Genomic DNA, 10,724 nt, shown 5'->3' on the forward strand with positions numbered 1-10,724 from the left:
TAAAATTTATAATTTTATTTCAGATGATATAAGAGCTCGCTTATCATAAATTATGAGTAATGGCTTTGGCAGAAATAATAATATTGAAAAACTTTCCAGATTAAATTTTAGTCCAGCGTAATGTCTGCTATTAAGCCCCCCAATATTATTGAGCTCAAAATCTTAAAATATTAATTAAATTATTAAATAATGTTTTAATTAAGAACAGTAAATTTAATTTCATTAATTTACTTTCATTTTGTTCAATTCAAATAAGATTTTGTTAAAATGATTTATGGAACAAGAGCAATGAAACATTAATTAAATTAATTTAATTTCGAATTTAATTTAATTTAACTTAATTACTATATTAATTAATTAATTTGATTTAATTTCAAACTGAATGTAATTAAATTAATTAAATATTGGTTCAAGTAAATGTAATTTAATTAACTTTGCAATTAAATTGTTCAATATTAAATTGAAGTAGTTAATTAATATAGCAATTCAATTAAATTGAATTAAATTAAGTTCGAAATTAAATTAAATAACATATATTAATTAATTAATTAAATTTAATTTACATAAAAAATATCGGATTATTTTTTATTTTCATTGATTATCGCTCATTTTAGCCACAATCGATTAATCGCACATCCCTGCAGTTTTATTATGAAAAAAACTTTTGTGTTGCATTCCAATTTGAACTCTTAATATGCAAATATTTTCTAAATGCACCGCTATTTTCGAAAATGTTTTTTGTAAATTTATTATTATTATTATTTGTAATTATATACTTTCCATTTAAATATGATCGCTTCTAATATGCAATTGATTAGTAAGTAGCTATTTAACGCTTGTGAATACCGCTAACGTTTGGATTCGCAAAAATACCGGTTATTCGTTTTGCAGACTATATAAATCTTACACTTTCGTAATGATGGATTTGGAATGCATTTATATGAATTTGTGTGTGAGTGTGTAGGGAATAAATATTTTTGTTTTTAGAACTCTTCAAAATTATGCTTAAATTAGCTGATCGTTGTTTCTCTATATATTTGAGAATATATTCATATTTTATTGCACTGCTATGTGTGTGGACGAATTTCGAAAATGAAAACCGAAGTCTAAATGAGATAAAAAAAAAAAACAACACTTTGGAGCGGCTAGAATTTGTGCAAGGGAACCTAACCTAACACTGTTTGGTTTAATTTAAGCTCAAACTAAGCTAATTGTGTGTGCTCTTTACTGTAATCTATATGTTTGTATGTGTCTGTGCTTCTAGCATTACTTTAAAAAAGTATTTGCCAAATCATAAATACTCAGTGTTGTACAGTTGTGCGCGAAATATTGGTACTTTCTGGATTTGCTGGGGTTCGAGCTCATGCCAACAAGGAAATTTTCCTTCTCCAAACAAGCTGCTCTCTGCTGGTTACTCTGTAGCACCCTCTCTTTCCCTTTCTCTCTCTATTAGTTTGCGCTTAAACATCGATAACACTGTCGTTTTTCTTCATCTCCATCAAATGCGTCTGTTTGAGTTTCTCCTGCATCTGCGTGAGCATATCCTGCATGCGTCGTATCTCTTCGTCTTTCTGCAACAACAAGCGATCGGTTTCCGAAATGGCCGCATCAAAACCATTTGTCGAGCTGATCGAGTCGCGCTTCAATTTGCCGCGCTCTCGGAGCGCATGTTGCGATATCTGTGAGATGCATTGTGCACGGAAATTCTCGTAGTGCACATCTTGTGTGGTGTCTTTTAGATCTTGCATGTGTGTCGAGATGAGGAAAGTGCGTAACTTATTGAAATCACTATGTTCGGGGTCTTCCACATCCACCACACCCCAGGGATACTGGCGGCCGCGCACCTTTTTGCCCGCCACCTCAAGTATCGTGTTGCTGCCGACGACGGCGAATGGTATCGATGCTTTTAGATCGCGATCTTGCTGTTTGAAGTCATCATCTTCGTCCGAATCGCATTCGGGAAATTGATATAACTGTATTTTGTTATCCTCCAGATCTTGCAGTATGCGCTCCTTGAGTTTGCGCACCTCATTTTTAGTTAGACAATCCGCCTTGGCGATCACCAGTACTATATTGACTTTGCGGTGTAGGCGCCTAATGAGATCCAGATCCATCTGACGTAGACTGCAAGCGCAAATTAAAGTTTAATTCAATTTCAAGCAAGGCTTAACGGCATAAACACTCACCTGTGACCCCACGGCGGCACAAAGTACAAACAACAATGCACACGATTATCCTGTATATTGCGACGATTCAGTCCGCTCTCGTCTGTGAAATATTGGCGAAACTGCGCGCGCAAGTAAACGAGCAACATTAGTTCTCATACACAATTATTCACTTTGCATGTTATCGCACTCACCTGCTCGTCGATGTAGGCGGTACAGACGCGCCAACTGTCCTCACAGTTGATGCCGTCGCCGAAACCGGGTGTATCCACCACCGTTAAGCGTAAGCGTACACCGCGTTCTTCTATGTCCATTGTCTTCTTTTCGACACGCGTCGTCTTCTCGAGCCGTTCTTCAACATTGGGTACTACACGATTTTTGTATAGATCACCGAGGAACAGACTATTGATCAGCGTTGACTTGCCCAGGCCTGATTCACCGACAACCATAAGCGTAAATTCGAAACCACGTTTCACCGATTTCCGATGCACCTGCTCGGGTAGTGTGGCGAAGCCGATGTAGTCACGATCCTTATCGAATGACGGTGTTTTTGCTGAAATTATAAATAATACACCGTGTTTCATTAGAAAAAAAAGTGTAAAACTTATTTTCAAAGTGGCTTAGAGTATATTTCTGGTTGATCATGGCAAAGGAAGTTAGCTTTTTTAAAAAGCTTACACTCGTAATGCTCGAAACGCAGTTGATTTCTATAATATATATTTTTTAATTAAGCAGCCATGTAGAGTCTTGCTTGCCTGATAAGCCTTTTTAGGAGACGAACGAGACTATGATTATACATAGTATATGTAATGTATGACTCTTCCCAAACTGGCTTTCAAAGGTGAAAGAGCAAATATAAATGCGGTTGCATTATAAGCATTTCATTAGTTTTCGTCTTTTAATTAATTAATCCAAACCCTCCATATCCAATTTTTTACATTTAGGATGTACCGCGATCTGATAATATCCAGCCTAGTAGTCGCTATAGATATTTGGAAGAGTTTTTGGGTCACCTTGGGATAATGGTAGCTAAATTGCATTTTAAAAATATAAAAATATGATTTTTTCTTTAATTATACTAAATACGAGAGAAATAAAGCCAGTTCCATCTTTTCAGTGAACAACCTATTCCGCTCACATGTCCAGTTCAGTTTAAGATCTGTTATTAGATTGAGTACTATCATAGCTTTAACATATTCCATAGAATGAAATGTCAAAATTGCTTTCAGATGAATATTATCAGATTCTAAATATTAGGTTGTCAAAAAAGTCTTGCGGTATTTTCGCTAGTTCGCGCTGAGAGCGCGTAGTTCTAGTTTTATTCGTCACAACGGGTCATGCTATACCTTTTTGGAAAGCTCATTTCACACGTGTTTGATTGATTGTCGTTTCTTTTAAGTCGTTCGTGAGTTATAGCGTCGCAAAAATGGAGCAATATAAAGTACTACTACGATAAAGGCAAAAATGCATCTCAAGCCGCCAGTAAAATTTGTGCCGTTTATGGGCCCGATACAGTTTCCATTTCCACCGCACAATGACGTTTTCAACGTTTTCGTTCTGGTGTAGAGGTGGTCGAAGATGCGCCACGCTCCGGAAGACCTGTCGTCGAAAATTGCGATAAAATTGCTGAATTGGTCGAAAGAGACCGGCATAGCGGCAGCCGTGGCATCAGTCAAGAGCTAGGTATGAGTCATCAAACCGTTATAAAGTAAAATAAAAAACAAAAAAATACCGCAAGACTTTTTTGACAACCTATTATATTGAAATTTACAAAAAACAAAAAGGGTTTGAGCGCAACGAAATAGAGCAACTGAAATTCAAAATCGGGATGAATTTCATTTTCAATGTTAGGAAAATTTTAGTTTGTATGGAGTGAATCCTTGGATCCGGTGGGCGATCCCGTTTTAAAGTTTTCCGGTTGGAAAGTGCAATTTATGTGTTTGAACAAAGATAAGAGTAAACTTTCTCTTGTTCTCAAAAGACAAAGGCGATAATACCTCAATAAGTACTCGCCATGAAGCAAACCTTGAAGAATTTGGTAATATTCCAACAAAATCCTTTGCTTGCTTTATAAAGGAGATCCTGGGAGAACTCAAGTCGCTTTGTCAATTGAAAACTACTTTTGTCATTGAATTCTCAACTAATTCGATTTTTATCGACGCCTTTTTCCAGTCCTCAAAACATTCGGAATAGTATTTTTCCAGTATTATCTTCAAGACCTTCTTCTATTCTGTTTTATTGCCTGAATCGTTTTAATCTAATTTTTGCCAGAAAAGTTCTCTGTTTGAAGACTTAGTAAATTAATTAACTGAAATTTAGTATTGCTCGTGAAGAATTCCGCGATGAAAACCAATTCAAAACAAAATAGTGTGATTATTTTAATGTAGTATAACATAACAACAACGATTTTTTAATTGTGGTTTTGACATCTGTGTCTCAATTACTCATATATAAGATTTTTCCAAATTAAGAACAGAGCGATACGACACGGTTCTTAGTCATTAAAGACATCTTCATCGAAACTGTCTGAACTGTCTTGATAGGAAGAAAAGATATTCTATACGTATGTATAAATTGTGGTAAAAAGGCACATGGATATTGTAACTAATTTCCCTGGGTATATGATATTTAAAAAAAATCTACCTTACTAAGCTGTTAGGACTGTCCTTAATTAACAATGCAGCTGCTTAAGTCGGTACACCTCAGGAGTGCATTGCGATTTTTACAAATAATGTATTGAATAAAGAATTTGTCTCAAATTTTGTATTTCTAACCAAATTTCGTGTACTTAAGCCTTGCGAATTTTGGAAAATGCTTACGGTGATACAAAATCACAAGCTTATGAAGGACATGGTGTTCGAAAATCGTTAGGCAAGTGTTAGAAAGATGGCAAGGGAGCTCGACATCGCTCGCAAGTCCGTTCGAATGATTTTTTTTTTTTTAAAAAGAATACCCAAAGTAGCTCTTTTTGGATATGAATTTATGAGTTCGACATGCAAACTAGTCAACAATCATCGGAATGGAGGGAAAGGGAATGGAGCAGAAACCAATCATTGTTTCTTCGAAATTCGTGGTTTGGTGCATCAAGAATTGGTTCCGGAGGACAGACGGTCTATAAGGAGTTGTATTTGGCCGTATTGTTGCATTTGCATGAGAACATCCGTCGAAAACGGCAAGAATTGACCGAATTGAAAGCCAAAAACGCAATGAATATTATAGTTCAACCACAGGATTCACCAGATTTGGCTTCACGTGATTTTTTCTGGTTCATCAAACTAAAATTGCTGCTCCGTGAAAGCTGTTTTCTGTCGATCGAAGCTATTCAGAGAGGAGAGAGGAGCTGAAAGACCGCCCAAAAACTCGTTGGCATAAGTGTATTACATCTGGTGGGATCCACTTTGATGGCGACAAAATAAACATTGATGAATAGTCAAATCATTTGCGTTTTATATACAATTTTCGGGTACTTTTTTGTCACAATTATATATATATCATTGAAACAAAATCATTTAAAAAGCTTCAGGAACCGTTTACTATAGAACGATTTACTGTTATATCACTTACAGAGAAAATCAAAAGCCTCTGCTATTGTTCTGATATTAACATCTCGATTTACAAGATATTAACTACTTTTTACCCGAAACGCGCCTTTAAAGATGGAATATATTATTCTATAGCAAAACAAAAAAATTATATTAAAATTATCTTCTTCTTTATTGGCGTAGACACCGCTTACGCGATTATAGCCGAATATTAAAATTATGTAAGAAAAAAATAAATAAAAACAGAAAAACGAAACTCATGACTTGATATTTGCAACAGCCACGCCCATTATTAATGCTGCCAGCCTAACCGTCTTCGTCATAATTACAATGCTGAGTAAAGCACCCTTTCATACATTTCTGTTTTGTTTTGTTTGCTTGCTGCATGAACCCCTAATTAGTTGCATGCAACAACGCCACAGACAATGAACACAAATAGCGATGCTCTCGGCATTTTTACATTTTTGCACACACAGAATACAACCTCGACACTAATTCGACACAAACGCATGCCACACACCACAACAGCAACAAAAATCGTGATAACCCCTCACGCATATGCAAATGCCTGCACATGTGATTATGTGTGGCACTATATTTATGTACGCGGCTGTGCCTTGTGGGCGCGACAAGGAGGTCAAGTGCCGGAAATATGTCGCTTGCTTCAAAAAAATTTCGGCTTGTAATGTGTTTTTCAGTGATTTGCGCCGTCTATTGGGTGCAGCGCCTCAAAGTATGTTACACAATTTGGCGACAGAGTGCTGCGTAAAGACACGCAGACGCGCACATTTTGCCACACAGGCTATTCAAGCGCCAGCAAAGCACAAAGAAACGCGCAAAAGAAAGTTGAGAAACAACAACAACCACAAAAACACTTACACATTGCTACGCTTAGAACTGCTGCAGCGCGTATGCGTTATTTACATACAACAACAACAAGTACACTTTTTATTTGCTGAATGTCTGATTCGGTGCCGTTAATAAGCTCGCTGCTAAGGACAGCAGCTGGCAGCAAATATTTCTTCGCTTTCGATTTTTTTCTTTTGTTTGTTTTTGGGTGGCACCCGCTGTGTGTATCCTGGCAAAGCGTACGCAGAGGTCCTACGCAAGTCGATTTTCGCCTCCGGGTTTTTGCTTTACGTACTTTGCTTTGTGTTTTCTTACTCGCTAAGTTATTTCCGTTTTATAAATTATTGTCTTTTGTTGTTTTGCACTTTCTTTCATTGATTGCGTAACGAAGATGTGTTTATTGTTTAATTTTCATGCATTTCCCGTATTAATATGCCCGTCAAACCATCATCGCCGTGTCAACGTACGCCGCACACTTTTGCACCGTTGTATTTGTTGCTTTCGTCGTCCGAATTCTACTAAGCTTCTTCTTTGCGCTTTATCTCATGCTTCTCAGGCTTCGCAGCCGTGTGTACACTTCACTTTAACGCCCGCGTGATACACTGGGAATTCACTTTTATTATTGTACTTAGTGTCCAAAACACTTAATTCACTGCAATTTTAATTATTTTAAATAATCGTTTTTGCTTTTGTGACTTTAAAAAAAAAATAAAAAATTCTAATTGCCTTGCTATCTTGCAAATTTGTTGAATTTTTATTTGTCTTTTCACTTCACTTCTGCCTTTCTTGTTGTCAATGTGTTATGGTCCGCTTTCTGGGTTGTTATCACAATTGTTGTGTGTTCTGCGCATGCGCTGCTTTTATTTATTTATTTCCTTACTTGAACTCCCTGCTTGAACACGCTCTGGCTCTCAACCCCTTTGTGCTTCAACACAATATTTTTACTAAATTTTTTGAAATAATATTCCAAATTAATAAAATACCAATAAACTTTATGCACTAAATATTTTTTTTACAAAATAAATAAATTTTATAAAAATGTTGAAAACTGTTAACTTTGAAAATTGGAACTCATTTTGCCGTCAAACTGAAGACCTACCATTTATCTGTCATTTTCTGTCGATTGCTCTCTGTTTTCCGAGTTATGTGAGTGAAGAGAGATTAACCCAATAGGAATTACACAAACCAAGCAACCAAAACAAGGCTTTGTATTGACACGTGTTTTAGCCATGGTGTTTTCTAAATATTTTATAAAACAAAACATGAATCTGAATGCGAAAAGAGTCATCATCTTTTTTTTAATAAATATATACTTTTTAATTATTGCCTGTATAAATAACGGGTGATCCAAGTGGAGGTGCTTTTTTCATATTTTATTCAGTAATGTTTGGCACTTCATCATGAAAAGTCTTAGGCCTGTACAAAGTTTACAAATCGTTCAACTTTATTACGAAATTTCACGTTCTATAAAATGTGTTTCGCGTGCTTCGCTCAACTTATGGTCAACATAATCGGCATATCGACGTATTATTCACAACATCATCACCCATCTTGAGACCCAGCTTTCATTATTGGATAATATTTGACCGATAATAATAAACCACGTCAAAAACGCAGTGAAGAAAATATAGCAGCCATAGCTGAGAGTGTACACAAAGACCGTGGAGAGTCGATTCGGCGCCGTTCGCAGCAACTAAAGCTTGTGAAAATACAGCTTGCGAAAGAAACCGCTCGACCGTTCCAAGCGAAAAGTTCTAAGACGATCTGTCGTTTTCAAGCCATATTTTATTCAGCGATGTGTCCCATTTCTGGCGCAATGAGTAAGTAAACAAGCAAAATTTTCGCATTTTGAACGAAGAGCAACCTAAAGAGATTCAAGACCTGCCATTTTGTCCAAAACAAAACAAAAGTTCGTCGTTTTTAGCACCGACACACCTCCTATCCAAAACTTTAATCAAAATGTGATGTGACAGATCACAATCTTCAAGCACTGTTTCCTTAACTTTTCGATGTTTGCGTCATTAGCAAAAGTACATAAACGTTTCGCATGAGGCTAATTTTCCATGAATCGATGATCTTCACTAGATTACCCAAAACTCTTCTGACACATTTTCAACGATTCGATAACCATGAATCCATTGGAATCACAAAATTTACTTATCTAGAAAAATATATTTAACGATTCGGGTTTTGATCAGTCCGGGTCAAATTTGATCGGTTGTTATAATAATAATTTCTTTTGATATTATTTAGAAATCCTGGCAAAAAGTATATTTTTGAGTGGTGCACAGAGGTGTATTCTCTAGAAAGTTTGAATGTTTGATTTTGTTCGCGTGAAGCTCATGAGACCCTTGAGTGATCACGATCAACTTTGAATAGGTCAATGTCGTTTATCGCGAATTCTAAGTAAATTGTAGCTTTTAATATTAAAGAAACAATTTTATTTAAATTAAATGCCATTCCAAATTAGTTAAAAAATACAGATAGATGAAATATTTTCTAAACATCTGCATATTAATATATGTGACCTGGTCTACGGACAAGGGGCTTAGGTGTCAAAAAATCAATTTTCACTTTTTAGTTGATTCGGATGGAAGATGAGATGCTTTTTCATGTGATAGAATCCAAAAAGTCATAACTTGTTTGAACGTTAGCTCCCTTTTCGTAGACCAGGTCACATATATTGATCTAATCATTTTTTTGACAATCCCATATCTTTTAGAGTTTTTCAGCCCTATAGCTAATATTTTTTCACTCTTCTTTTGCTTCCTAAAGTGAAAATTTTAATTCTAGCACTCTCCAAATGCTCAGCAAGTGTTCCCGTTCTCTCTCTATCATGCACATACTCTTCAACTCTTAAACTTATCGATAACATATTCGAACTCGGAAATATTATTAGAGATGGTAACTGTGTGAAATACCGATTATAATTAAGTAAACAAGGATTTCCACGTTAAATACAAAAGACATTGGATATGCTTGGGAGTTTCAGCTTTTATTCAAGCGAGTTCCGCATTATACAACCTTACATATGGGGGTGCGTAAATAACAGTGCATTGCTGAGGGTGCTTTTGGGCATTAAATGCAATTGCAGCACAATGGTTACAGTTATCCGTTTAAAACTCAAATGGGGTAGTTAGAATGCGTATGTCACATAAGAAGTGTTACTTATGCCAATATATGTACAAAGGGGTGCTATTTCAAATTGGTGTATTTAATTATGAGACAGACACGCCGTCTGAGTGGGGTTAAATTTTTGGCTAGGAAAATGGCATTAAAGGTGTCATTCTCGTACAAAAAATGTACAACGTGTTTAAAAAAGAATAATTCTTGAAAGTGTTTAATTTCTTGGGCATAATTTAACGTTTAGTCCCAACAGTAGCATTGATAATTCAGTGCAATTATTTTGTCACATAACAATAATGCTGATGCCACCTTCCACTGTAACATTATTTCTTTGAACAACAACTCATACCAAATTTCGTGAAGATATATCGTCAAATGAGGAAGTTTCCCATGCAAGTATTTGATTCCGATCGTTCAGTTTGTATGGCAGCTATATGCTATAGTTAACCGATCTGAATAATTTCATCGTAGATTACATCGTTGCCTTAGAAAATAATATATACCAAATTTCGGGAAAATATCTTGTCAAATGTGAAAGTTTTCCATACAACAACTTGATTCCGAACGTTCAGTTTGTATGGCAGCTATATGTTATAGTGGTCCGATATCGGCAGTTCCAACAAATGAGCAGCTTCTTGAAAAGGAAGTGACGTTTACAAAATTTCAAAAGGATATCTTAATAACTAAGGGACTAGTTTGTATATATACAGACAGACGTACAGACGGGCGAAGAGACATACGTACATGGCTAAATCTACTCAGCTCAACATACTGATCATTTATATACATATATACTTTATAGGGTCCCCGAGGCTTCCTTCTGGGTGTTACAAACTTCGTGACAAACTTAATATACCCTGTTCAGGGTATAAAATCGAATATTGCTTTAATCAAAGGACGTGAAAGAGAGTATTTATAAAAGAATGTGAAGATGTTGTTTCTAAAGAATAATTACAATAGGTGGAGAATTATCAGCTCAAAAACACTTCTAAATACCTTTGAGAACGTTGCAGATATTTATTATTATTATTATTATTATTAT

General features: G+C 35.7%; 1 protein-coding gene across 1 annotated transcript; it reads right to left on the bottom strand.

Moving 5' to 3' along the window:
* Positions 1-550: 550 nt before the first annotated feature.
* Positions 551-7,197, bottom strand: LOC108976164 (septin-2). The gene is made up of 4 exons (XM_018945102.1): positions 6,587-7,197; positions 2,360-2,718; positions 2,187-2,287; positions 551-2,124 (listed from the first exon to the last, which is right to left on the bottom strand). Exons 1-4 carry the CDS (start codon positions 6,588-6,590, stop codon positions 1,461-1,463), a joined length of 1,128 nt encoding a protein of 375 aa, XP_018800647.1. The 5' UTR covers positions 6,591-7,197; the 3' UTR covers positions 551-1,460.
* Between the last annotated feature and the right edge of the window lie 3,527 nt (positions 7,198-10,724).

This window comes from Bactrocera latifrons, unplaced genomic scaffold (assembly GCF_001853355.1).
Source record: "Bactrocera latifrons isolate USDA-ARS-PBARC rearing strain unplaced genomic scaffold, ASM185335v1 scaffold_73, whole genome shotgun sequence".
Classification (NCBI taxonomy): domain Eukaryota; kingdom Metazoa; phylum Arthropoda; class Insecta; order Diptera; family Tephritidae; genus Bactrocera; species Bactrocera latifrons.

Bases quoted from the DNA above. Each gene is read 5' to 3' on its own strand.
- LOC108976164 (XM_018945102.1), bottom strand. The intron at 2,288-2,359 runs GTGAGTGCGATA...TTGCGCGCGCAG, and splicing joins CCGCCTACATCGACGAGCAG to TTTCGCCAATATTTCACAGA. The intron at 2,125-2,186 runs GTGAGTGTTTAT...TTGCGCTTGCAG, and splicing joins GTGCCGCCGTGGGGTCACAG to TCTACGTCAGATGGATCTGG.